Source organism: Salvelinus sp. IW2-2015, linkage group LG26 (assembly GCF_002910315.2).
Source record: "Salvelinus sp. IW2-2015 linkage group LG26, ASM291031v2, whole genome shotgun sequence".
NCBI classification, from domain to species: domain Eukaryota; kingdom Metazoa; phylum Chordata; class Actinopteri; order Salmoniformes; family Salmonidae; genus Salvelinus; species Salvelinus sp. IW2-2015.
The window spans coordinates 31,169,891-31,193,498 of NC_036866.1; the positions used below are offsets into that span (position 1 = coordinate 31,169,891).

The following is a 23,608-nucleotide window of genomic DNA, read 5'->3' on the forward strand; positions in this document are numbered from 1 at the left end:
AAAAAAACTTAGACCAGGTGTTCTGTCAACATTCTTGCAACATTAAAAGGATGTCCTGTGCTACCTAACTTAAACATTGCATAAATGTTATCACAATTGAGCATATTTTGTGTTCTGGGAACTCAAAGGCTGTTATGTCAAAAGTCTTGCAACATCAAAGGAATGTTTTGTGCACCCTAATACATACATTATCTGAATGTCAGCACAACTGGACAGCTTTAGTGTTTTGGGAACCTCTCTCGTCATAGCCCCACAATGTTACCACAACCTAAATAAATGTGTTTAGGGGGCCTCCTGAGTGGGGCAGTGGTCTAAGGCACTGCATCACAGCGCTAGCTATGCCACACGAGATTKTGGGTTCGAGTCCAGGCTRTGTCGCAGCCGGCCACGACCGGGACACCCATGGGGCAGTGCACAATTGGCCCAGCGTCGTCCGGGTTAGGGGAGGGTTTGGCCGGCAGGGATGTCCTTGTCCCATRGCGCACTAGCGACTCCTGTGGCGGGCCGGGCGCAGTGCACGCTGACACGGTCGCCAGGTGTGCGGTGTTTCCTCCGACACATTGGTGCGGCTGGCTTCCGGGTTAAGTGGGCATTGTGTCAAGAAGCAGTGCGGATTGGTTGGGTTGTGATTCGGAGGAKGSACAGCTCTCGACCTTCACCTCGCCCGTACGGGAGTTACAGCGATGAGAKAAGACTAACTACCAATTGGATACCATGACATTTTTTTTTGTTATTGAAAAAAGAAACATGTTAGGAACTTTTAAAGAACATAAAAAAAMATGTTCTTGTAACATCAGATGAATGAGTTTTGCACCCTAAAATAAACATTGTATTYTTATTATACAKTGTTTATTTTAGGGTGCAAAACTCATATAATWATCCGCACAACTGGACAGCTTGTGTTTTGCGAACATATCTATTGTGATGTCCCCACAATGTTTGCACTAGACTATTCCCACAACTTATTTAAACATTCTGGGAACCTTTAAAAAGGTGTTCTGGGAACGTTCTAAAAACAACAGGCAAATGTTTTATACATTCCCTGACCTTCTGTCCTGCCTCTTCCATCTGTCTCATTCTCTGTCCTCCAGGTTTCCTCTGTCTCGCTTTCTTTCTCGCCCCTATATARCTCACCATCTCTCCTGTCCTTAATACAGTGCCCGTGGTGGAGTGGGCAGGGCCTGGCATGGCGTTAGCGCTGGGCTGTTTAAGAGTGCCCATTAGCGGCAGACGGTTATGAATGCTGTTAGCAGTATCACTAATGAGCTAACCGTGAAATTCGCTGTGCTCCTGAACAAAGAAAACAAGGGAAAACAACCGGACGGATAGAGGATAGAGAATACCTCAACACACACAACACTGAAGCTAATAGGACTGGAATGGCCACTCACGCCACGTTTCCTCTGCAGCACAGACACACAAGACTAAAACAGTGCTGAAGAGCAAAATTATAGGAATCATTCTTCCATCCTTGGAAATGGAAATGTATTACATGTATTGTCACGGTCATCTTGAAGAGCATATAAATAAAGTTGGGTTTAACTGTCAGGTTTAGATTTAATAAGGCCGCTTTGCATTGCATTCATCTATTATCTCTTAAAAGGAATAATGAGCTGAACCAGGAGTTTGTCCTGACCATGTAAACTGAGAAGGAACAACTCTGGGCCCTGGTGCCACCACATCAAAACACTATGGAGTTTCTGGACTGGCTCGGGTCCAAGTATATAAAAAAAAACACCATCGGGTGGTAGTTATGACACGTGCAAACAATGTTCTTTATCTTTCTCGCTCTTCTTGTAGAGTAGCCTACCTGTACCTCCCTTCACTGAGAAGCCATTAAGCAGAAGAAACATGGAACATATATTGTGCACAATGCCTTGGCTAATTTGATTGGTGGGATAGAAATGGGATGAGAGAAGAGGTGAGGGAGTGAAAGGAGAACATGCAAGGAATCCCCTGCAGGACAGAATGGGTTAGACACTGCCAGCCCTGCATAATCACTTCATGTCATATCATTAAAGAAACACCAGCCCTCCTCTCTCTCCATATCCCTTCAGTTTCTCTCTCTCCCTCCCCCTTTCCTTCACCCTCCTCCTTTCCTCCATCTCTCTCCCCATCACTCCCTTTCTTAGGCGTTTAGCAGATACCTTTTCCCTGCTGCGATGATATAATCACAGGACACATCAATGTGACATGCTTTGAACCCGGAATACATGATTATCCTGGCTGACTGGAGACGTTTGAGTTCTGAGTGTCCTGCAAATAAAATAGTCTCTCCTTTGCCTGTGGAACACTTCAAATGAAGACACCCAACAATATATGTATCTTACCCTAATTTAAAAAGGAAATCGCCACAGAATACCCCCCCCCCCCATGGGACTTTGCGTAAATGACATGACAATGCCATGCAGGGTACACAGTACATACAGTGCATTCGGAAAGAGTTTAGACCCATTCACTTTTTCCACATTTTGTTACATTATAGCCATATTCTAAAATTGATTAAATTGTTTTTTCCTAATCAATCTACACACAACACCCCATAATGACAAAGCACAATGACAAAGGTTTTTAGACATTTGTCTCATGGTCTGACAAACACCGTTCTAGCTGGCACCTTTCACCGCAGATGCGGAAGTGCGACATTGGCGGCATCCAATGCAAAAAAAGAAGGTTTTTAAGCAGATTTTTTTATTATGCTAATTACATTTCCGCAGGGGCGTGGACATCAACTCTAGGAGGTTTTAAAGTAGTCAAAAGTGTAGTTTTTGGTCCCATATTCCTTGCACGCAAAGACTACATCAAGCTTGTGACTACAAACTCGGGATGCATTTGCTGTTTGTTTTGGGTTATGTTTTGCAGAATGGTGAATGATGGAGTAATTTTCTTTCTAAGTGAGTAGATAAGATGTTTCTGAGCACTTCWAAATTAATCCTGATAATGCCAATAATAAGAAAAATCATGAATGAATCGTGAATAATGATGATTGAGATGCCGTTGAGAGGCTACAAAAAACATGCTTACTCATTGCTCATTAATACCATAACGGGAGGTTAGCATTTTTTMGGGGGGTATGGTATTTGTGCCTCTGTAACCTTCTCACTCATCACAATTCAACACACGTTTCTTTCTAAACGGTAAAACAGATATGTATGAAAACACCCTCAAATAAAAGCTGACATTCTGTACTGTCGTCTAATATGGAACATATCTCAAATCTAAAATGCTGGGAGTATAGAGCCAAATAAAACAAATGTAGCTTCACTGTCCAAATACATATGGAGGTGTTGAAWTCTGGGTGAAACTTTGAACATTGTTATACTCAGAAGTATAGGAACAGTTACAAAAGAGACATGAGGGGCGCCATAATGAAGCTTTGGAGGGGCTGAGTGCAGGGAACACGATGTGGCAGTGTTGTGGCAGTACTGATAAAGGGAGAAACCGTTGAAGGCTCACGTCTCCCTGCTTAGGAATAATGCTGCAATGTTTAGCGATAAGGAGGAGACTACACCGCTAGGCTACCTACATTCGCTAGGCTACCTATATCCCTCAGTGTTCAGCTGGGTTGTGTGATGTAGTGCTAATGTTTACTTGCTGTGGCCATGTTCATGTTGTGTTCTGATGTGATATGTGTGTTCTATGGTGATGTGTTTGTGCCCTGTTATGTTCTAATGTGATGTGTTGTGATGTGTTGTGCCCTGTTATGTTTTGAATGTGATGTGTTGTGCCTGTTATGTTCTGATGTGTGTGTTTATGTTCATGTGAATGTGTTGGCCTGATGTGTTGTGCCTGTTATGTTGTGTTCTAATGTGATGTGTTGGTCCTGTTATGTTGTTCTGATGTGATGTGTTGTGTTCTGATGTGATGTGTTGTGCCCTGTTTAATGGTTCTTTTGGATGTGATGTCTGTTTATGTTGTGTTCTGAATGTGATGTGCTATGCCCTGTTATGTTGTGTTCTAATGTGATGTGTTGTGTTCTGATGTGCTGTGCCCTGTTATGTTGTGTTCTAATGTGATGTGATGTGCCCTGTTATGTTGTGTTCTAATGTGATGTGATGTGCCCTGTTATGTTGTGTTCTGACGCGATGTGCTGTGGCCTCACCTTTGGCCATCTCCTTGCGGAGCTGCATGACAGCGCCCAGGTCACAGTCGACGGTGGCGTAGGCGTGAGGGATGGTGTTCTTGGACTGCGTCAGCCTCTGGGCGATAACACGCCGCACATTAGAGGCCGGGACCTCTGTGAAAGTGCCCTGAGACAGGAGAGGAGGAAAGAGAGGACAGAACAAAGAACGGTCAGTCAGTCACTGTGCAGATTTATATTTCTGGACGACTTTATAACTCTGCTCCCATCAATAACGCCATTGCAGACGTAATCACTTTCACCTAAAGTTAGAGGCTTTGATGAGGCTATATGGCAATGCTTTTGACAAGCTCGTTACAAAAGATTGATTGGGATCGATTTTGTTCAACTAAAAATAGGACCAACTCTAAGGTGGTATATTGGGTCATMTATTGCGCCCAAGCGACGTAATCGTCTTGAAAATACAATTAGCACTTAAGTTATTGACATGCTAGACACTATACTAGGTAGTACAAACCCAATAAACTCCAATATGGCAAACAAGATGAGGAAATACCTGTGCAATTTTTGCCATTACAACTAAATCCACCATGCCTAAACACATATATATATATATATTGTCACGGCTCCTCCTCTGCATTGCAGGGGCGGTTCCTCCTGCAGGCAGAGGAGGGTCGTTAGTGATTGGAGCCACCTGGGCTCAGTGTATTTAAACTGCTTCAATAATCACTTTTCTCTCTCTCTCTCTGCTCCTCCAGGTATGATCCTGTTTTGTTTGTTCCTTTATAGTTTTGCATAGTTTTCACTCAGTCATATTCACACACACAGATTCACGCATCCATGCACTTTACATACACCTTACATTATGATACTTCCACACCTCATTCCTTTTTCTTAGTTTAAAGTTAATAGTTTGGTTTATAATAAAGAACATTTTTAATTGGCCTATACCTGTTGTTCGTGTCCCCTCATTTTTGTCACAGGCTATGAGCCGGCCTGTGACAATATATATAAGAATACTAACCTCTTGTGTAGATCTTAATTGCTGTAAACACTTKTGCAGTAATGCTACAATTAGTATTCAACAGTCAAAACTAAACAGCTTCTCTTTACATCCCCATTACAGTGAAAAAGAGGCAGGGATGGAAAGCAGACTACCCCAACCAGTCTGGGTCGTCTTTACGAGGCTGCTGTTTGGAATGTTTGGACGGGCCTGGCTCTAAAGCTTGACCAGGGTGTGGGCTCTGTCTCAGGACAGGAGGAGCCTTCTATTCACCTCAGAGTATAGAGTTTTCCAATAAACACAATACTCTTTACAAGGGCATCAAGTCAAGCTTAAAAAAAACAAAGCTATCAAATAAAAAGTACAAAATACGTAAAATAACAGCAATGACTGATCATATAAAACTTAAGCAAAAGTCAAGGTGCTGTTTTTTGGTCGTTACAGACTGAAAAGCCAGAGAAGTGTGTGTGTCATCATACCACAGAATGCTATTCCCTCATATCAGAATACAGCAAACAAATTACCTCATCACCTCACTACTAAGAAATAGGATAGTGTTGTCACTGGAGGTGGCCTTTTGTTCCTCTGAGCGATGCTCGGCGCCCTGACACAATTACCGTGACTCCTCAAGAGACCCAGGAGCCTTCCTGCCTCCCCACCAGTCGTCTGTCAGGGGAAACAGAGGTGATACTGATGTCTCATTTGGAGTCCCAGTAGTCACTGATCAGCAGGGGTGCTATCAGAGAGAGAAAGTGGCTATGTCTACACTTACGTGCCACTTTGCTGTGAGAATACGAAGATCACATTGAAAAGACAAAAGTCACATTGTGGTCAGATTGTGTTCGGATCTGGCTGACCACATCAGGAGGTGGTCAGGGATGCACTGTGTGCTAATTTCTCCTCAGCCTGGACACAATCAGGCTACCAAAAGTAAATACAGTGGGCAAAGTCATGAGCACTCCACCCACAAGTCTCCAAAAAACATGTGTTTCGGAAGCGAGAGCCACCTTTTCATTATAACTTTGGAGGAAATACATTCCTAGCATGTGAGGAAATGCTTGCTGGCCTCAAACGKTAGCCAGCTAGCTAATATTTAGTTATGGTAGCCCGTTTGCAAGCCCTTTAGCTTTGCTTGCTAGCTTGCTAGTTAGCTACAGAAGATAACACAACAACAACAACTTGGTGGTAGTGCCTATCACATTTMGWCTATTTTACCYTTTGTAGAATGCATACTGGCATTTGAATATAGCGCAGAAGAGGGGAATCTGAACACATTGAAATGTAAGTGTACACGCATGARGTGCTCGGAATTCCATGATCAGAACTCCATGATCATAATACAAAAACTGCATTAACTGTCAAGTCTAGACACGGCCAGAGAGAGAAACCTCAGGAGACCAAAGCCTATTGTCTCTCTGCCTCTCCTCCATGTTTTTAACAGGCAAGTTGAGACAGTCGCCTGTGTTGGAGGCTGCTGGTGCCATCTTCCGCATACCACAACTCTCTGGGGTGTAACGACTCGCTAAGCCGAGAGGAAGGGAAGGAGAGCTGGATGGATGGCTACCTGTTACTTTAGCGGACTRTGCTTATGTCCAATGTTATGCACGGCTTAGAGACACCATACAGACATCTAAAATCAATGGCCTTTGTCAATCTGTCCATTAACTTCTACATGGTGTCTTGTTAACTCTGTGTCCTTGGTGCCAGAACATAGGAAACGCTGTCATCAACAGCACACATTCCCAAATCACAGGGAGGTTAGCGGAGTTGTTCAGGAAACGGTCAGAGACCCATGTCCTCAGCTCTCTACAGGGTTTCCACTGACCAGATGATCATGTCTGGWTACCCCCTGCACAACCCCAGGCCTCTGTCTGTTTGATGGCTCAATCTGTGCGYGAGAGGGAGTAAGACGATATGTCGTCATGCTCATTTTGCATGGGAGCACAGGGGCTGTGTGCAAACTCTCCGTTGTGCAAACGATAGGGATCTGTTCCATAGCATGGGGGCCTCCAGAGCCTATTAAGATGCTGCTAAGGTCTGCTAAGACACTTTTCATACGCTTTGGAGCAGAGTGTTCTCAGAAGTTCTTCCAAACCCTGCTGGAATACAAGCTAACTGTGTCCAATCACCGATCTCACAGACTTGCACAACAGGAACAAACAGGAGGAAATTAGGAACATGAAAGTCACACCATTCAACTACCGACAGTAGTATATATTAGCATAAACTTGGCTTTCTGAATGAGGGAATTATCTACTGGAAAATGCTGTTCCTCCGCTTTATAATGTTATAAGATGTTACATAAGGCTAGAACGAGGCTACAATACTTACAGGCAAATTATTAATGTGAAGTCATGAGAAAATTAAATCCGTGAAAACGTGCCCTCAACTCCACTAATCAGATCTTGATAAATTGTGTGTTGTGCCGATCACCTTTAGTGAATAGCAGCACTGAGAGACGGCGAGGTAAAGCGAGAGAGAGTGTGTGTCCGTATAGAAAGTGGGGGAGGGTCAAGGTGGTCCCTGCCTCCCTCCATTTCTTCACACACACCAGTGAGCCTTGAAGAGTTAAATATATACTTCCCTAACCATGACTTGCTTTTACTACATCCTTATGATATAATCCACTGTGTCGAGGTGCATGAGTCATTAAGCCATACACTTTCTGAAAATGCTTCAAGCCCCTTGAGCACTTGGTGTTGATCTCGATTTGGACATTTTAATGTGTTTACTGATAGAGTGTGTGTGTGTGTGTGTGTGTGTACTCACCGGAGCTCCAGGCTTGCCAGGTATGGATTGAGGGGGGTACATGGGCCTGCTGCCTGGGGGAAGTGGGGCAGCTGCTGGGGTGGCAACTGGTCTGGGGGCTGCTGCCACTGGAGCTGCTGTAACTGGAGCTGCCTTGGAATCAGGGAACTTTTTCAGGAGATTAAGGGCATCTCTGTGGAGGAAAAGAATGGCACAAGGTGGTTGAGAATAGKTTAAGCAAAAAAGCGGGAGGCAAAAAAGACAATCCCCACCACTATTACACAGATCAATACAAACAAGTAGCCAACCATTATAACAAGACCAAGCAAATGTACACTATGCCTACAGTATGACTCAGGGTGGGTGGATCTGAGACCAGGGCTTTAAACCGTKTGAAAAGACTTAACACTGGGCCACTCCTCTGACACCCTGACCGTCCCAACATGAATGCGGACAAACAAACTAATAATGCAAATAAAAACTGCTTTCACACACACCTGTACGGAGTATTGCAGCAGATACGGAAACACCAGTGTGTAGGTAGGTAGCCAGGCACTAGGAAGCCATTTATCGGTGTCATGTTATTGAGAGCCTGAGTAAAGCATACATGATGTACTTTCTATCCAAGCGTAAACATCCAAGTTCTGGCCTTCTGTCAGTGAATGGGCCTATTGATATTGACCCTGCTTGGCTTGGAGAGGAAAAACACTCATCTCTAAATGTATCTCAACCGGAGTCGACACATACTCCAACGTTGCCCAATATGATKAAAAATAAACATTTGAGAAAAAACGGCCCCAACACCTGGGGAATGTAAATATTTCCCAGGGATAAGCAACATGCTTTCAAAACCCAGGTTAGGTAGTGGCTGGACTAGTACTCACTACTCGCATAAACATTTATGCAAGCAAATMAATCCTCTCACCATCTTCAGAGGAGAGCGTTTGTTTAGCTGAAAGCTTTTCAATGGAAATTCCCAGGCAGGCAGGAATAGAATGTCTATCTAGCTGTGTAACGGAGGTCATTGGAGAAGTTTGCCCCAACCAGGAGAGGGCTTGGTGTAGTCAGGTCAAGCACTACGACTATCACCACGGTTTCCACTGTGTGACCCAAGGCTGGAGGAGACTGACTGAAAGTGACTCCATTGTTCATTTCGTGTGTAATGTCACAGGCAGAGAGACCGAGAGTGTAAGAGAACAAAAAGTGGAGGGCCAGGTATAGAAAGAGGAGGAGAAAGAGGGAAAGAGGAGAAAGACAGTGATCAAGCGAGCAAGAGAGAGAGAGAGAGAGGAGAGCTAACTCTTATTAAATCCTTCCAGGGCTAGCACAGGGACGGTGATGTGAGAAGAGAAGCGCTCACCATTCACAAACAAATACCTCGCCACAATGGAAGCCAGGATCAGGTGTCAGATGCATTCACTCTCTCATCGGACAAACGGAGCATGCATATCGCATGGGCACACTGGGCAGGCTGAACAAGTCAGGAGACGCAGGGAACTAAAATGCCAACAAAACTACTATGAGCAATAAATCACATCAACTACACGTCGCTCTCCAAAACATTATCTATATCATAACCGCCTAGGAAAACAAAAAAACAAAACCTGACTGATTATCATTAGTTTCATCAAGTGTCCCTGAAGCGTAATTAATGTGGTTTGTCAGGCAGGCACCTGGATCYGAGGCTCAAAGGTGGCAGCCATCTTTGATGTGGGCTGAATTCTCTGCTTATCAAACAGAACAGAGCAGTAAAGTGCGTTCAGGTAACAGCCTCGCCCTTCCTCCAGCCCAGAGCACAGGCAGATATGATGATCAGAAATGTTCTTTCGGTATAAATATTAACACCTGCATGGCTTTGTCGTTAGTCATGACACATTGTTGTACGTTGCTTCCGCTTCACACTTTAGACACCTTTCCCACGGCTTACATTATCGGCAGCTGCAATCTACAGTAAATGTTAATACATTGAGTTAAAATAATTTAAGGGGACTGGTATTACCTTTTTGGGTATCTGCTCAGAGCTCTCTGGTTCCACACCAGTGCACTGAGGCCTTCCTACCCCAGATTTRTGTCTGAACCAGCTACACCTGCTGCCCTCGTCCATACAGCAGGGACAAGGCTGGGTCCCCTGACTCTCGTCTTCCATTTCCATGCAGTCTCTCTCGTAATCCCTCACTTCCTCCCTCTCATTGTTCTTAGATGTTGTTTGTGGGGACCTTGGCATGTTGGAATTCCCCCACCCACACTTAAAGACACACAAACCAATTTGCAGACACACACATATATAATTGAAGAGAAATGTAGGTAGGCAGGCAGAAGAGGCTGGTTCCTCCAGGTTAGGCTAGCGACAGGAAGCTACATGCCCTCTGAAAGACCTGAGCCACTTTGCATGGGTGGCCCAATCACTACCTGCTACTCCACTCTTCCTACCCGTTCTGCTGATACAGTTGAAGTCTGAAGTTTACATACACAGGTTGGAGTCATTAAAACTKGTTTTTCAACCACTCCACAAATGTCTTGTTACCAAACTATAGTTTTGGCAAGTCAGTTAGGACATCTACTTAGAGCATGACACAAGTAATTTTTCCAACAATTGTTTACAGACAGATKATTTCACTTATAATTCACTGTATCACAATTCCAGGGGGTCAGAAGTTCACATACACTAAGTTGACTGTGTCTTTAAAGAGCATGAGAAATTKCAGAAAATGATGTCATGGCTTTAGAAGCTTCTGATAGGCTAATTGACAACATATTGAGTCAATTGGAGGTGTACCTGTGGTAGTATTTCAAGGCCTACCTTCAAACTCAGTGCCTCTTTGCTCGACATCATGGGAAAATCTAAATAATCAGCCAAGACCTCCACAAGTCTGGTTTCATCCTTGGAGCAGCATTTCCAAACACCTGAAGGTACCACGTTCATCTGTACAAACAGTAGTACGCAAGTATAAACACCATGGAACCATGCAGCTGTCATACCGCTCAGGAAGGAGATGCGTTCTGTCTCCTAGAGATTTACTTTGGTACGAAAAGTGCAAATCATCCCAGAACAACAGCAATTGGTCCTTGTGAAGATGCTGGAGGAAACATGCACAAAAGTATCTATATCCACAGTAAAACGAGTCCTATATCATCATGACCTGAAAGGCCTCAGCAAGGAAGAAGCCACTGCTCCAAAACCGCCATAAAAAAGCCAGACTAGGTTTGCAACTGCACATGGGACAAAATCGTACTTTTTGGAGAAATGTCCTCGGTCTGATGAAACAAAAATAGAACTGTTTGGCCATAATGACCAACGTTATGTTAGGAGGAAAAAGGGGGAGATGTGCAAGCTGAAGAACACCATCCCAGCCGTGAAGCACGGGGGTGGCAGCATCATGTTGTGGGGGTGCTTTGCTGCAGGAGGGACTGGTGCACTTCACAAAATAGATGGCATCATGAGGGAGGAACATTATGTGGAAATATTGAAGACACATCTCAAGACATAAATCAGGAAGTTAAAGCTTGGTTGCAAATGGMTCTTCCAAATGGAAAATGACCCCAAGCATACTTCCAAATTGGTGGCAAAATGCCTTTAGGACAACAAAGTCAAGGTATTGGAGWGGCCATCACAAAGCCCTGACCTCAATCCTATAGAAAATTTATGGGCAGAACTGAAAAAGCGTGTGCGAGCAAGGAGGCCTACAAACCTGACTCAGTTACACCAGCTCTGTCAGGAGGAATGGGCCAAAATTAATCCAACTTGTGGAAGGCTACCCAAAACGTTTAACCCAAGTTAAACATTTTAAAAGCAATGTTCCCAAATACTAATTGAGTGTATGTAAACTTCTAACCCACTGGGAATGTGATGAAAGAAATAAAAGCTGAAAGAAATCTCTACACTATTATTCTGACATTTCACATTCTTAAAATAAAGTGGTGATCCTAACTGACCTAAAACCGGGAATTTTTACTAGGAATAAATGTCAGGAGTTGTGAAAAACTGAGTTTAAATGTATTTGTCTAAAGTGTATGCAAACTTCCGACTTCAACTGTACATGTGCATCTGAATTTGCATGACTGCTCCTACTCCAGCTAAGAGAACAAAGAGAGTCCAGCCAGTGAACAAGAAGAGGATGTGAGATTTAGATTAAACATTGACTATGTCATTACCTCCCTGTCAGTTTCTTTCAAAAGGAATGGGGGCTGCATGTAGAGAGCTTCACATTACAACTTGAAAAATAACCCCTCAATATATGTACCATGTACAAAATTCATCCWATTTCTTTGTATGATGGAGTGTGTTCCACATTATCCATGAATCCCAATGCAACATGAAGAGTGTCCTTTCTATACGATGAAGAGCACATTKATTTAGCTCATACATCGTCAGCCCAGAGCCCCCAGTGTGTGTCGATGACATCACTCACTAATAGGCTACTGCGTGTGCTGCTAGCTGGCTCACTGGCTGCCTGGCTGGCTGATCCTTCCTCACACAAGACATCTGCTTTTCACACAGACCATTTACAGCCACTGACAGACAGACAAGGCCAAAGAGCCTCAAAGCCTGTGAAGAGGTGACTGGAATATGAAAGATGCATGCACACACACGCGCACACCACAGACACAGACACACACACACACACACCTCCCCCTGACTGTCTGAGTGAAACCCAGACTCTACACTGCCATCTGGGACACGACAGAGGGAATGATGGTCATGAAAACCCCTTTACTCCAGTGGAGAAAAGCCTTATATTGCCACAGAGGGAAAGATCTGAGTCTCTCAACACAATATCTACAACAGTCCAGAAACCTGGTGCAGCTGGGTTAGATTTTTGGTCTGAACTCTTGCAGATTCTAGCTATTAAAGAATACTGTGAAGGTATACCGTAAACCAGTGTTACCCAACCAGAGGTAGTAGGACCCCTGGAGGTACTTGAGAAAACTCATGAGCSCATAAACCTACTGTAAAATGCAGATGATGGGTTACTTCCAATGATAATTTGGGCAGAGAAAAATATACTTGGTGGTACAGTAACCAATAAAGGTTGGGAACCACTGCTGTATAAAGTAATGATACGATATAATGATACTGTAATTCTACTATTATCAGTAATGATGATAAGGATAATATCTAAAATCACTGGGTCAAACTGAGGAAGGCTTTTCAGATCGCTTATCAGAGGGCGATAAGAAATCTAGAAAATTAATGCTGCAGACAGGTTTTGCATTACCCTAACGTCCACCGAAAATAAACGCAGTGTACCTTGAAATAAGTCACGACCACACACTTCCTTGGACAACAGACAAATGGACACATTTCTGAACCAACCCTTCCCATAAAAACACCATCAGCCCGAAGTACAAAAAAACTCTACTCCATTCCTCTCTCCTCCGGCAGACAAACATGCAGCACACTGAAATGGTGTAAGTGCCTTTAAACTGGTATTGATGTTAACAACAGGGGACGTACTTGACGATAATAGCCCTTCGCATGGAGACAATATGGCCGGCTTAGACACACGTCTCTCTGAGGCAGACAATGTAAATGTTAGTTAATTTTAAGCCAAAGCCCATTTCATGCTTATTAGGGTTGCAAAAGGAAGGTTTATCACTGGAAACTTAAGGATTTTATGAACTTTATCACAAGACTTCTAGTGGCTCTTTTCAGATTATCACAGGAGACTAATAATCTCTGACCCTCTGCGTGGCCTTACCACATGTACAACACATGAAATCATTTAATACGATCATTTAAAAATACATTTAATGACAAAGCTGTAAAACATCCTAAATATAAACCAACTTAGTGAATACATACCATTGGTGTTTAATATGAGGGTTTCAACATTAAAAACAAACATTTTTTACAAACACATTTATTTTACTATGTCAATATGCATTTGTTGAAAATGTTTTGGCGTCAAACTGGTGGTAGTTGTGAAAAAAGTCAATAGTTGGAAGAGTTGCAGAGTTAATTGAAAATAATGCCATTGTTGATTAGATGCTTTTTTTCATGAATGATACTATTTTCCTCTTGAACCATATGGTCTGAGCAAGGCAGTTAACTCCCAACAACAACGGCTCCCCAGGCGATGTTGATTAAGGCAGCCCTGCTCTGATTCAGAGGGTTTGGGTTAATTGCAGAAGACACATTTTGGTTGATTGCATTCAATTGTGCAACTGAGTAGGTATCCCTTTTCCCTCTACTAGAAACTCGTGGACACAGATATAATAAATTAAGACTATACATGAATATACTATAAGTTATTCAAGTATAAATTACCAGAGTTACGATAGATTGCCATTGATTAAGTTCATTACRAAAATTACTGAAGATTCCTGTAACTTTGTTAAATTACCAGAAGCTTATACAAGACATGCCCTGACATAAGAGAGGGTAAATGCCCAATAGTCTAATTCACAGACTTTGGGAAATAGGCATTACCACAGATATTATAAAAATTATGTATGATCTTAATTAGCCAGATTTTTTCATTCCCCTTCCTCCTGTCTGTGTTTCTTTGTAAACTTAATGATGGTGTTGGAGTCGTGCCTGGCCATGCAGTCATGGGTGAACAGGGAGTACAGGAGGGGACTGAGCAGGCACCCCTGAGGGGCCCCCGTGTTGAGGATCAGCGTGGCAGATGTGTTGTTACCTACCCTTACCACCTGGGGGCGGCCCGTCAGGAAGTCCAGGATCCAGTTGCAGAGGGAGGTGTTTAGTCCCAGGGTCCTTAGTGATGAGATTTGAGGGCACTATGSTGTTAAACGCTGAGCTGTAGTCAATGAACAGCACTCTCACGTAAGTGTTCCRTTTGTCCAAGTGGGAAAGGGCAGTGTGGAGCGCAATAGAGATTGCATCATCTGGGGATCTGTTGGGGGCGCTATGCAAATTGGAGTGGGCCTAGGGTTTCCGGGATAATGGCGTTGATGTGAGCCATTACCAGCCTTTCAAAGCAGTTCATGGCTACAGACGTGAGTGCTACAGGTCAGTAYTCATTTAGGTAGGTTACTTTAGTGTTCTTGGGCACAGGGACTATGGTGGTCTGGTCAGAGCATGCTCAGAGTACATGTGCTGATAATCCGTCTGGCACTGCGGCCTTGTGAATGTTGACCTYTTTAAAAGGTCTTACTCACGTCGGCTACGGCGAGCGTGAWCACACAGTCGTCCAGAAAAGCTGATGCTTGGGTGGGTTACAGTCACTGTTGGYACGACATCATCGATGCACTTATTGTRGAAGCCAGTGACTGATGTGTACTCCTCAATGCCATCAGAAGAATRSCGGAACATATTCCAATCTGTGCTAGCAAAACAGTCCTGTAGCTTAGCATCMGCGTCATCTGACCACTTCTTTATTGACCSAGTCACTGGTGCTTCCTGCTTTAGTTTTTGCTTGTAAGCGGGAATCAGGAGGATAGAATTATGGTCAGATTTGCCAAATGAAGGGCGAGGGAGAGCTTTGTACACGTCTGTGTGTGGGGTAAAGGTGGTCATTTAACATGCTGGTAGAAATTAGGTAAAATGGATTTAAGTTTCCCTGCATTAAAGTKCCCGGCCACTAGGAGCGCTGCCTCTGGATGAGCTTTTTCCTGTTTGCTTATGACTTACAGCTCATTGAGTGCGGTCTTGGTAAATAGACCGCTACGAACAATCTAGATAAACTCTTGGTAAATAGCGTACTCTACCTCAGGCGAGCAAAACCTTGAGACTTCCTTAATATTAGATTTCGTGCACCAGCAATTGTTTACAAATGTACACAGACCGCCAGCCCTTGTCTTACCGGAGGCAGCTGGTCTATCTTGTCGATGCAGCGTGAACCCCGCCAGCTGTATGTTATCTGTGTCGTCGTTCAGCCACGACTRGGTGAAACATAAGATATTACAGTTTTTAATGTCCCGTTGGTAGGATATTCGTGATCGTAGCTCATCTATTTTGTTTTCCAATGATTATACGTTGACTGATGGTAGAGACAGATTACCCACTCGCCGTCATATCCTTACAAGGCATGCATGATAATTGTATAAATCAATTCCATTAACCATATATTTTGTTGGAACACATCCAGCAAATGAGAAAGTGTTTTCTAAGCCATTGAGGTMAAGTGAAGCATGGTAGAGATAGGTAGTGGTGCTTTATCTATCTGTAGCTAGCCATTCATGTGTGTTCTCTGTACATGCTGTAGCTGTAGGCCTTAGAAACAGAGAAGGAAAGAGGACAGCCACATACCTGCCATTGTTATTTGACACTGTGTTGAATCCCCCATCTCCCCCCTCCTCTGTGGAGTTAACAGTACACAATGTTCTCCAGAAACACAGGCCCTCCTTTTCACCATCAACAGACAATGAATAGAGGAAAAGAGAGAGTGAGAAAAACAGATGGGGAGAGAGAGATAAAGACTAATGATTTGAGAGACAGTTGAGTTTGTTTTGATGTCAGAGCTGTCATATCACCGCACCACATAACATCTGTTTACTTTAGTTAGGAAACTCACTGATGCACCAGAAAATAGATGAGCAGTTGGCTACACTAAAGAGTGGGAGTGGCCTCAATTTTTTTTCTACTTCCCTACTCCATTGTGTATGAGGGCTATTGGTATGATAAATCAAGCACTGAATAACCAGTGATACAAATACCCAACATCCTCATCCCCTTCCACTCCTAAATGAACCCTTCCTGTGGATTTGAGTTACCACTATGATCTCATTAATGGGCTATATGTTTTGTTCTGTGTTGTTGTTCTATAGTGGACCCACACAAGAGGCCACTCCTCTTGGCCGCAGAGACAAAATGTTGCTGTTTTAAAATACATTTTCTGCAATTCTACTCATTTTGCCCCAGGGCAGAGAGAAAATGTTAGTTTTAAAGCTAGTTTCCTGCAATTCTACACATTTTTACATAGCTTAAGCCTTGTTCTTATGCTATCTGAGTGCGCTGCAGTTAAACGCATATAGGGGAAACATTGCTGGCTATCTACCCTCACCAAAGAAGTGTACATACTTTTCTGCAATGTCTGCCGTAAGGCCCTCACAGACTGTACAATTTTAGCCGTCTTATGCCACAATTTTGTCATCCCAGACAAAATGTACACCTCATGGCCATGGGCAAATCTTCAGGTCGTAAACAATTGCCGGACGCCTTSCCTCGTTCAGGTCTAAGTCTGCCGATTATGTACCACTTTGTGCYATCGTAGGCTCCAACAAAGTTCTYGCAGTGATCTGGAGCCTTTATTGTGTAGTGTGGCTGGTGTTACGAGCGGATCCCGATGACTATAGGGTAGGGTAAAAGTATTATTGTGAATAGTCAGATTAATATAATAGTTCAATTTAAACATGTTCATGCTTTGGAAGAAGAACGACTTACCTAATAATCGTGTTTACATGACATCTGAAATCAGGCTACCTGATGGGATTTTGAAAAATGCTTAAAATCGTCTACCACTTTCTGTGCATTGTTTTACCACACAGRCATGCAATCTCAATATACCAAAAACAACGCRGCGGCAGMAGAGGTAGACAGAGCGGCCTCCTGGACAGACGTTGAAGGCGTCCACACCACCCACCACTTCCGAGCATATTACTCGCAAATGTCCAGTCTCTAGACAACAAGGTGGACGAAATTAGGGCAAGGGTTGCCTTCCAGAAAGACATAAGGGTTTCTTCATGCATCACGCCGACAGAAACAAACATCTCTCTGGTAAGAAGGGCGGGGGTGTATGCTTCATGATTAACAACTCATGGTGTAATCATAACAACATACAGGAACTCAAGTCCTTTTGTTCACCTGACCTAGAATTCCTTACAATCAAATGCCGACCACATTATCTKCCAAGAGAATTCTCTTCTATTATAGTCACAGCCCCCCCAAGCAGATATCTCGACGGCCCTCAAGGAACTTCACTGGACTCTATGTAAACTGGAAACAATATATCCTGAGGCTGCATTTACTGTAGCTGGGGATTTTAACAAAGCTAATTTGAGAACAAGGCTACCAAAATTCTACTAGCACATTGACTGTAGCACATGCACGAGCAATACACTGGATCATTGCTACTCCAAATTCCACGATGCATACAAGGTCCTCCCCCGCCCTCCCTTCGGCAAATTCGACCARGACTCCATCTTGCTCCTACCATTCTATAGGCAGACACTTAAACAGGATGTACCCGTGACTAGAACCATTCAARGCTGGTGTGACCAATCGTAATCCACGCTTCAAGATTGTTTTGATCACGAGGACTGGGAAATGTTCCGGGAAGCCTCAGAAAATAACATTTATTTATACTCTAACTCTGTGAGTGAGTTTATAAGGAAGTGCATTGGAGATGTCGTACCAAATGTGAGTATTAAAACCTACCCTAACCAGAAACCGTGGACAGATGGCGGCATTCGCGCAAAACTGAAGGCGCGAACCACCACATTCAACCATGGAAAGATGTTGGGGAATATGGCTAAATACAGCAACTGCACCGCCATCAACCAAAAGGCTTGCCAGAGGGTGGTGCAGGCTGCACAACGCATCACCAGGGGAAAKCTACCTGCCCTCCAGGACCCYATGTCACAGGAAGGCCAAAAAGATAATCAASGACAATAACCACCCGAGCCACTGCCTGTTCACCCCGCTATCATCCAGAAGGCGAGGTCAGTACAGGTGCATCAAAGCTGGGACCGAGAGACTGAAAAACAGCTTCTATCTCAAGGCCATCAGACTGTTAAACAGCCATCACTAACACAAAGAGGCTGCTGCCTACATACAGTCTCAATCATTGGCCACTTTAATAAATGGATCACTAGTCACTTTAAATAATTTAACTTTTAATAATGTTTACATTAATCATATACTGTTTTATACCATCTATTGCATCTTACCATTGCCACTCGGCCATCGCTCATCCATATATTTATGTACATATTCGTATTCCATCCCTTTACATTGTGTGTATAAGGTAGTAGTTGTGGAATTGTTAGATTACTTGTTAGATATTACTGCACTGTCGAAACTAGAAGCATTTCGCTACACTCGCATGAACATCTGCTAACCATGTGTATGTAACCAATAAAATTTGATTTGATTCAATAGACAAACATTGTCAGTAGAATGGCCTTACTGAAGAGCTCAGTGAATTTCAACATGGCACAGTCAGATACCACCTTTCCAACAAGTCAGTTCATCAAATTTCTGCCCTGCTAGAGCTTCCTCTGTCAACTGTAAGTGCTGTTATTGTGAAATGGAAACGTTTAGGAGCAACAATGGATCAGCCGTGACGTGGTAGGCCACACTAGGTCACAGAACGGGACCGCAGTGTGACAAAGCGCGGAGTGCGTAAGAATCATCTGTCCTCGGTCGCAACACTCACTACTGAGTTCCAAACTGCCCCTGTGATGAATCACGCTTCCACATGTGACAGTCCGACAGATAAATCTGGGTTTGGCGGATGCCAGGAGAACGATACCTGCCCCAAAGCATAGTGCCAACTGTAGAGCTTGGTGGAGGAGGAATAATGGTCTGGGGCTGTTTTTCATGGTTCGGGCTAGGCCCCTTAGCGTTAAGATTTCCATTCACTGGAACTACAGCATACAATGACATTCTAGACGATACTGTGCTTTCAACTGTGGCAACAGTTTGGGGAAGGCCCTTTCCAGTTTCAGAATYACAATGCCCCCGTGCACAAAGCGAGGTCCATACAGAAATGGTTTGTCAAGATCAGTGTGGAAGAAAMTGCTTGGCCTGCACAGAGCCCTGACCTCAATTCCATCTAACAGCTTTGGGATGAATTGGAACACCGACTGCGATCAAGGTCTAAATCGCCCAACCTCACGAATGCTCGTTGCTGAGGGGACTTCCATTCAGCCATGTTCCAACATCAAGTGGAAAGCCTTCCCAGAAGAGTAAAGGCTGTGATAGCAGCAAAGGGGGGGGGGGGTCAAACTCCATATTAATGCCCATAATTTTCGATGAGCAGGTGTCCACATACAACTTTGTACACTACATGACTAAAAGCATGTGAAAACAATTTCGAAGATGCATACTTTCAGTTCTTTCAAACTCTCTTTACTCGCYCATAAGCATAGAGGAAGGCTTGCGCTGCTGGCACATTCACAGACCAAATACACCGCTGCAGTTGACATACCCTACATCGGCTGACGTAGCCTCACAAGACAATTCCAGAATGTGACGACAAAACAAGTAAATTGTACAATCTGGCCAGGTTGATATAAAGATTTTAATGATAAAATAGCAGAGTTTGACATGTAATAACCGTAAAAGACTGAATCCAACGTACAGTGTGGGAAGGCCTTAAGGTGATCTTCCTGTGTCGAGTGTGGTTCCTTACGTCCTCTTACACTCGCTCTTTAACAGACACACACGTGCACAAACTCGTGTGAAAAACAAACAGACACACGGGAACATAGACAGATATGTCTCCCAAAACATACGGCCTGTGTTTCTATGGCCACCAGTCGGCCCTGGAGACTGGGTTGCCATGGAGACAGCTGTGTCTTAATGAGATTCCCCAGTAGGGTGCGAGTTGGGTAACTAGAACGTTCCATCAGACCCTGCGTGACAGCAGGTGGCCATTAAAGTTGTGTGTGTGTGTGTGTGTGTGTGTGTTGTTTGCGCTTACAGTTTCCTCTGGTGTGAGCACACCCACATAACAGGGTTAAAGCACCTGGCAACTTGATAACTTTTTCACTCAGTGAATTTCTGTCACTTCACACCGTACTCTCCTCTCTCCCCTTTCATTCACAACATCTCTCGCACTTGTTTTTGTCAGTTAGATTGTTATTTCTTCCTCAGAGAGATCTGCACTATTTTAACTTGCTCAGTAGTGTATAACACACATAAACCACCCAGTACCCACACTAAAGTCTAAAGTCACAAAACATTTGACAGTCTGTAGCTAGATTAGAAGAGGGGAACCATGTCCGCCCTATTCATTAKACTTCCCCACGCTGAACACATCTCGTATGTGAACTCACTCCTTGGTGATGATGCCCCTGTGTCCAGTGGGGGTGGCCAGCTGGGGGTCCAGACCGTGTGTGTCCAGGATGTGTCTGGCTGCCGGGCTCAACCGCAACCTGGGGGGAGAGGAAAAGACAGGACACAGAGAAACAGGGACAGGGAGACACACAGACACACAATTAATCTGACCATAAGCATGTCCTGATTGGTCAGAGAACATGAATAGTCAACAAATATTTTTTCAGAATGTGTTATTTTTCAGCTTATGTAGACCATATAGGCTTCAGCCCATTAAGCTGCCAATGCACTCAGTTTGTGTACATTCTAGACAGTTCGAAACATGCACCTGCATTACCATTCACTACCGTAAGTAAGCATTTCACTGTTAGTTTACACTAGTTGTTTTACGAAGTATGTGACAAATACAATWTCATTTGATTAGATTCAATTTCACCTAAAAAYGCTAAAAGAAAAGCAGCTATGAGCATAAATGCTTCGCCCTGTGACATTTTAATAGAMGAGCAATTAAACTGTTCTAAAGGACAGATTTAATGTCTCTGCCTTTGGGCCTTAACACCCACTTCAATCCTAAAAACCTTGACATGACACTGCTCTCACGCCTTCTCAATTTAGACTGAGGATACCGACAGTGGTACTGCTCAAATTAGCAAACACTTATTGAAGTCAAGTGCCTTTTAGAGTCCATTTCCAGTCTCATTCCGAACTAACACCAATTTAACAGGACGCCTGTTCTTTCACAAATGCAGATCACTTAACCCTGCTTCATTTGAGAAAGCTTTGGGTGAAAATGGGAACATAAGTGGACAGTGGYAACACACACCAATTCAGCAAAAAAAAATCAAATAGGCCCCGATTTGATGTTTAGTACCAGCTCCTGTCCTATGTGTGTCAATAAGGCAGGAGAGTATCTCTTGCGTTTTAACATGGATGTGGAAAGGGACAGTAGTCTTACACAGCACGTTGTGTGATGGTGGAGACCCTAAGAATGGGAAAAGGAGTTGCATGTATTCTGAAAGTTTATCTGGTCAGGCAAAAGAATATGGGCTTCAGCTGTAGTCTAGTTCCTCTCAAGGTTTCTTCCTACCTTGGGGGTTTCTTCCTTACCACTGAAGCATCTATTTGCTCTTTACAGGGTCATGCCAAGGTTGCTATCAAGCACTTTTGACAAATGTTTGTATATTTGTGAAAAGCACTACACAAATACCAATTGATTTACTGATTAATTTAATGATTCGTTGATTAGAATGGCCGAGTAGAGTGATGTAATAGTGGGAGAGAGGAAGAWGAGGAGAGAGGTGAGACTCACGGTCCTGTGGAGGCTGCTCTGGGGGGATGTGGTGGGGGTGCAGCGGGGGCTGCCGGAGGGGGAGGAGCAGGGGTGGCTGCCACGGGGGGCGGGATCTCCACCGTCTTCCAGTCCTCCCCTTCCTCCACCATGAGGGCAATGAGAGTCCCCAGACGCACGGCACGACTGCCCTCCTCCATCTGAGGACACGCAGAGACACATGACCTTTTAGAATAATAATCACTAMCACGCTGCATTTGTATTTGACTCAGAATGCGCAAGAAGACTGAGGAGAGGTGGAGAAACAGAGAGGGGAAGAAAGCACATAAGAACGAGAAAGAAAGAGCATTAGGGGGAAGAAGAAGTGAGGAACTAGAAAGGGAGAGAACAAATTATAGGAAGAATGGAAAGAACCACCAGGAGGAGGGTTTTCAAAAGATCATTACCTCTTGACATAATATGTTACTGCTACCAGAGGGACCATAGGCAGACCTTTCCATCCACTGTGTGTCTGTCCACACTGCCTCCTCAATTCACTTCATTTCCCCTCACCTCTGTTCTGACAAAACACACAAGGCCAAGTACTCTAATGGAGGGGGGAAATGAATGCTTACTGTTCCTTCACCCCCCACCCCACCCCCCACCCCACATCGATTCGATCTCAATATCCATCTTTCTCTTCATCTTGGTCTCTAAAAGTGTCATTAAGGCACAGCATGGATGTCTCCACCCCCTCATAGTCAGCAAGGTGTTTTCCCCGGTCAATATTGATTAGTTCTAAATGAGAGGCCAGGCACAATGGATGAGGCAGGGCTGTAACACTCCATCTATTTCCAAATGGGATCCACTTACGGAGCTGTCATTCCTGCTAAAGGGCGTAGCTCCGCTCGCCAGAAAAGAAGAGAAAAACAACACAAATAACAACCGCTGTTGCCGACAGGGAAAGCGGTCCCTTTCAATCATGGCGACACTGAAATTGATCAGGCCATTGGTTTCTGCATTAGATCAGAACACAAGCCCTTGTAACTGGCTGAATGTCAGATAGCTTTGAATCACAGCAGTTCACCCAGTCACCACCTCCCCAGTGGCATCTAAACAATAGATGTGCTCCAATAAGACCACGGACTCCAGCTAACCAGAAACAACAGCAGGATAAGACCACCTGCYCTCCCAGCCAGCCAGCCAGCCAGCCAGCCAGGCACACCAGGATACTCCCCTCAGTACAACAGTCAAAAACGCTTTCATACCATGTCTCACTGAGTCAAGGCAAGGGATTCCTAAAAGCAAAAAGGTAGGCTAATGTCTGTTGTCCATTGGATAGTAGGTAACTAGGGAAGATGTGAGACTGCTTTGGCAGTGAGGGAAAAAAACTGTTTTGTTTACTACAAAATAGCTGGTGGCACAACATCCCTGACGCATGAAACTACCAAGACTACCCGGTCTGGCATGTTTGTTGTGTGACTATATATGTGGCTTCCTGTCCATATGCAAGGTGCTACAGGTAGTGTGTGTGTGTGTGTGTGT

At 44.0% G+C, this 23,608-nt stretch overlaps 1 protein-coding gene across 3 annotated transcripts in view; it reads right to left on the reverse strand.

The window, feature by feature from the left end:
- The window catches only part of LOC111952503 (pyruvate dehydrogenase protein X component, mitochondrial), a 66,767-nt gene that overhangs the window by 16,315 nt on the left and 26,844 nt on the right, over positions 1-23,608 (reverse strand). For all 3 annotated transcript variants that reach the window (XM_023971233.2, XM_023971231.2, XM_023971232.2), the window contains exons 4-7: positions 22,106-22,284; positions 20,796-20,894; positions 7,854-8,025; positions 4,103-4,250 (exon numbers count right to left, since the gene is read on the reverse strand). In XM_023971233.2, the coding sequence (XP_023827001.1) occupies positions 4,103-4,250; positions 7,854-8,025; positions 20,796-20,894; positions 22,106-22,284 (598 nt within the window). The remainder of the gene's footprint in view (positions 1-4,102; positions 4,251-7,853; positions 8,026-20,795; positions 20,895-22,105; positions 22,285-23,608) is intronic.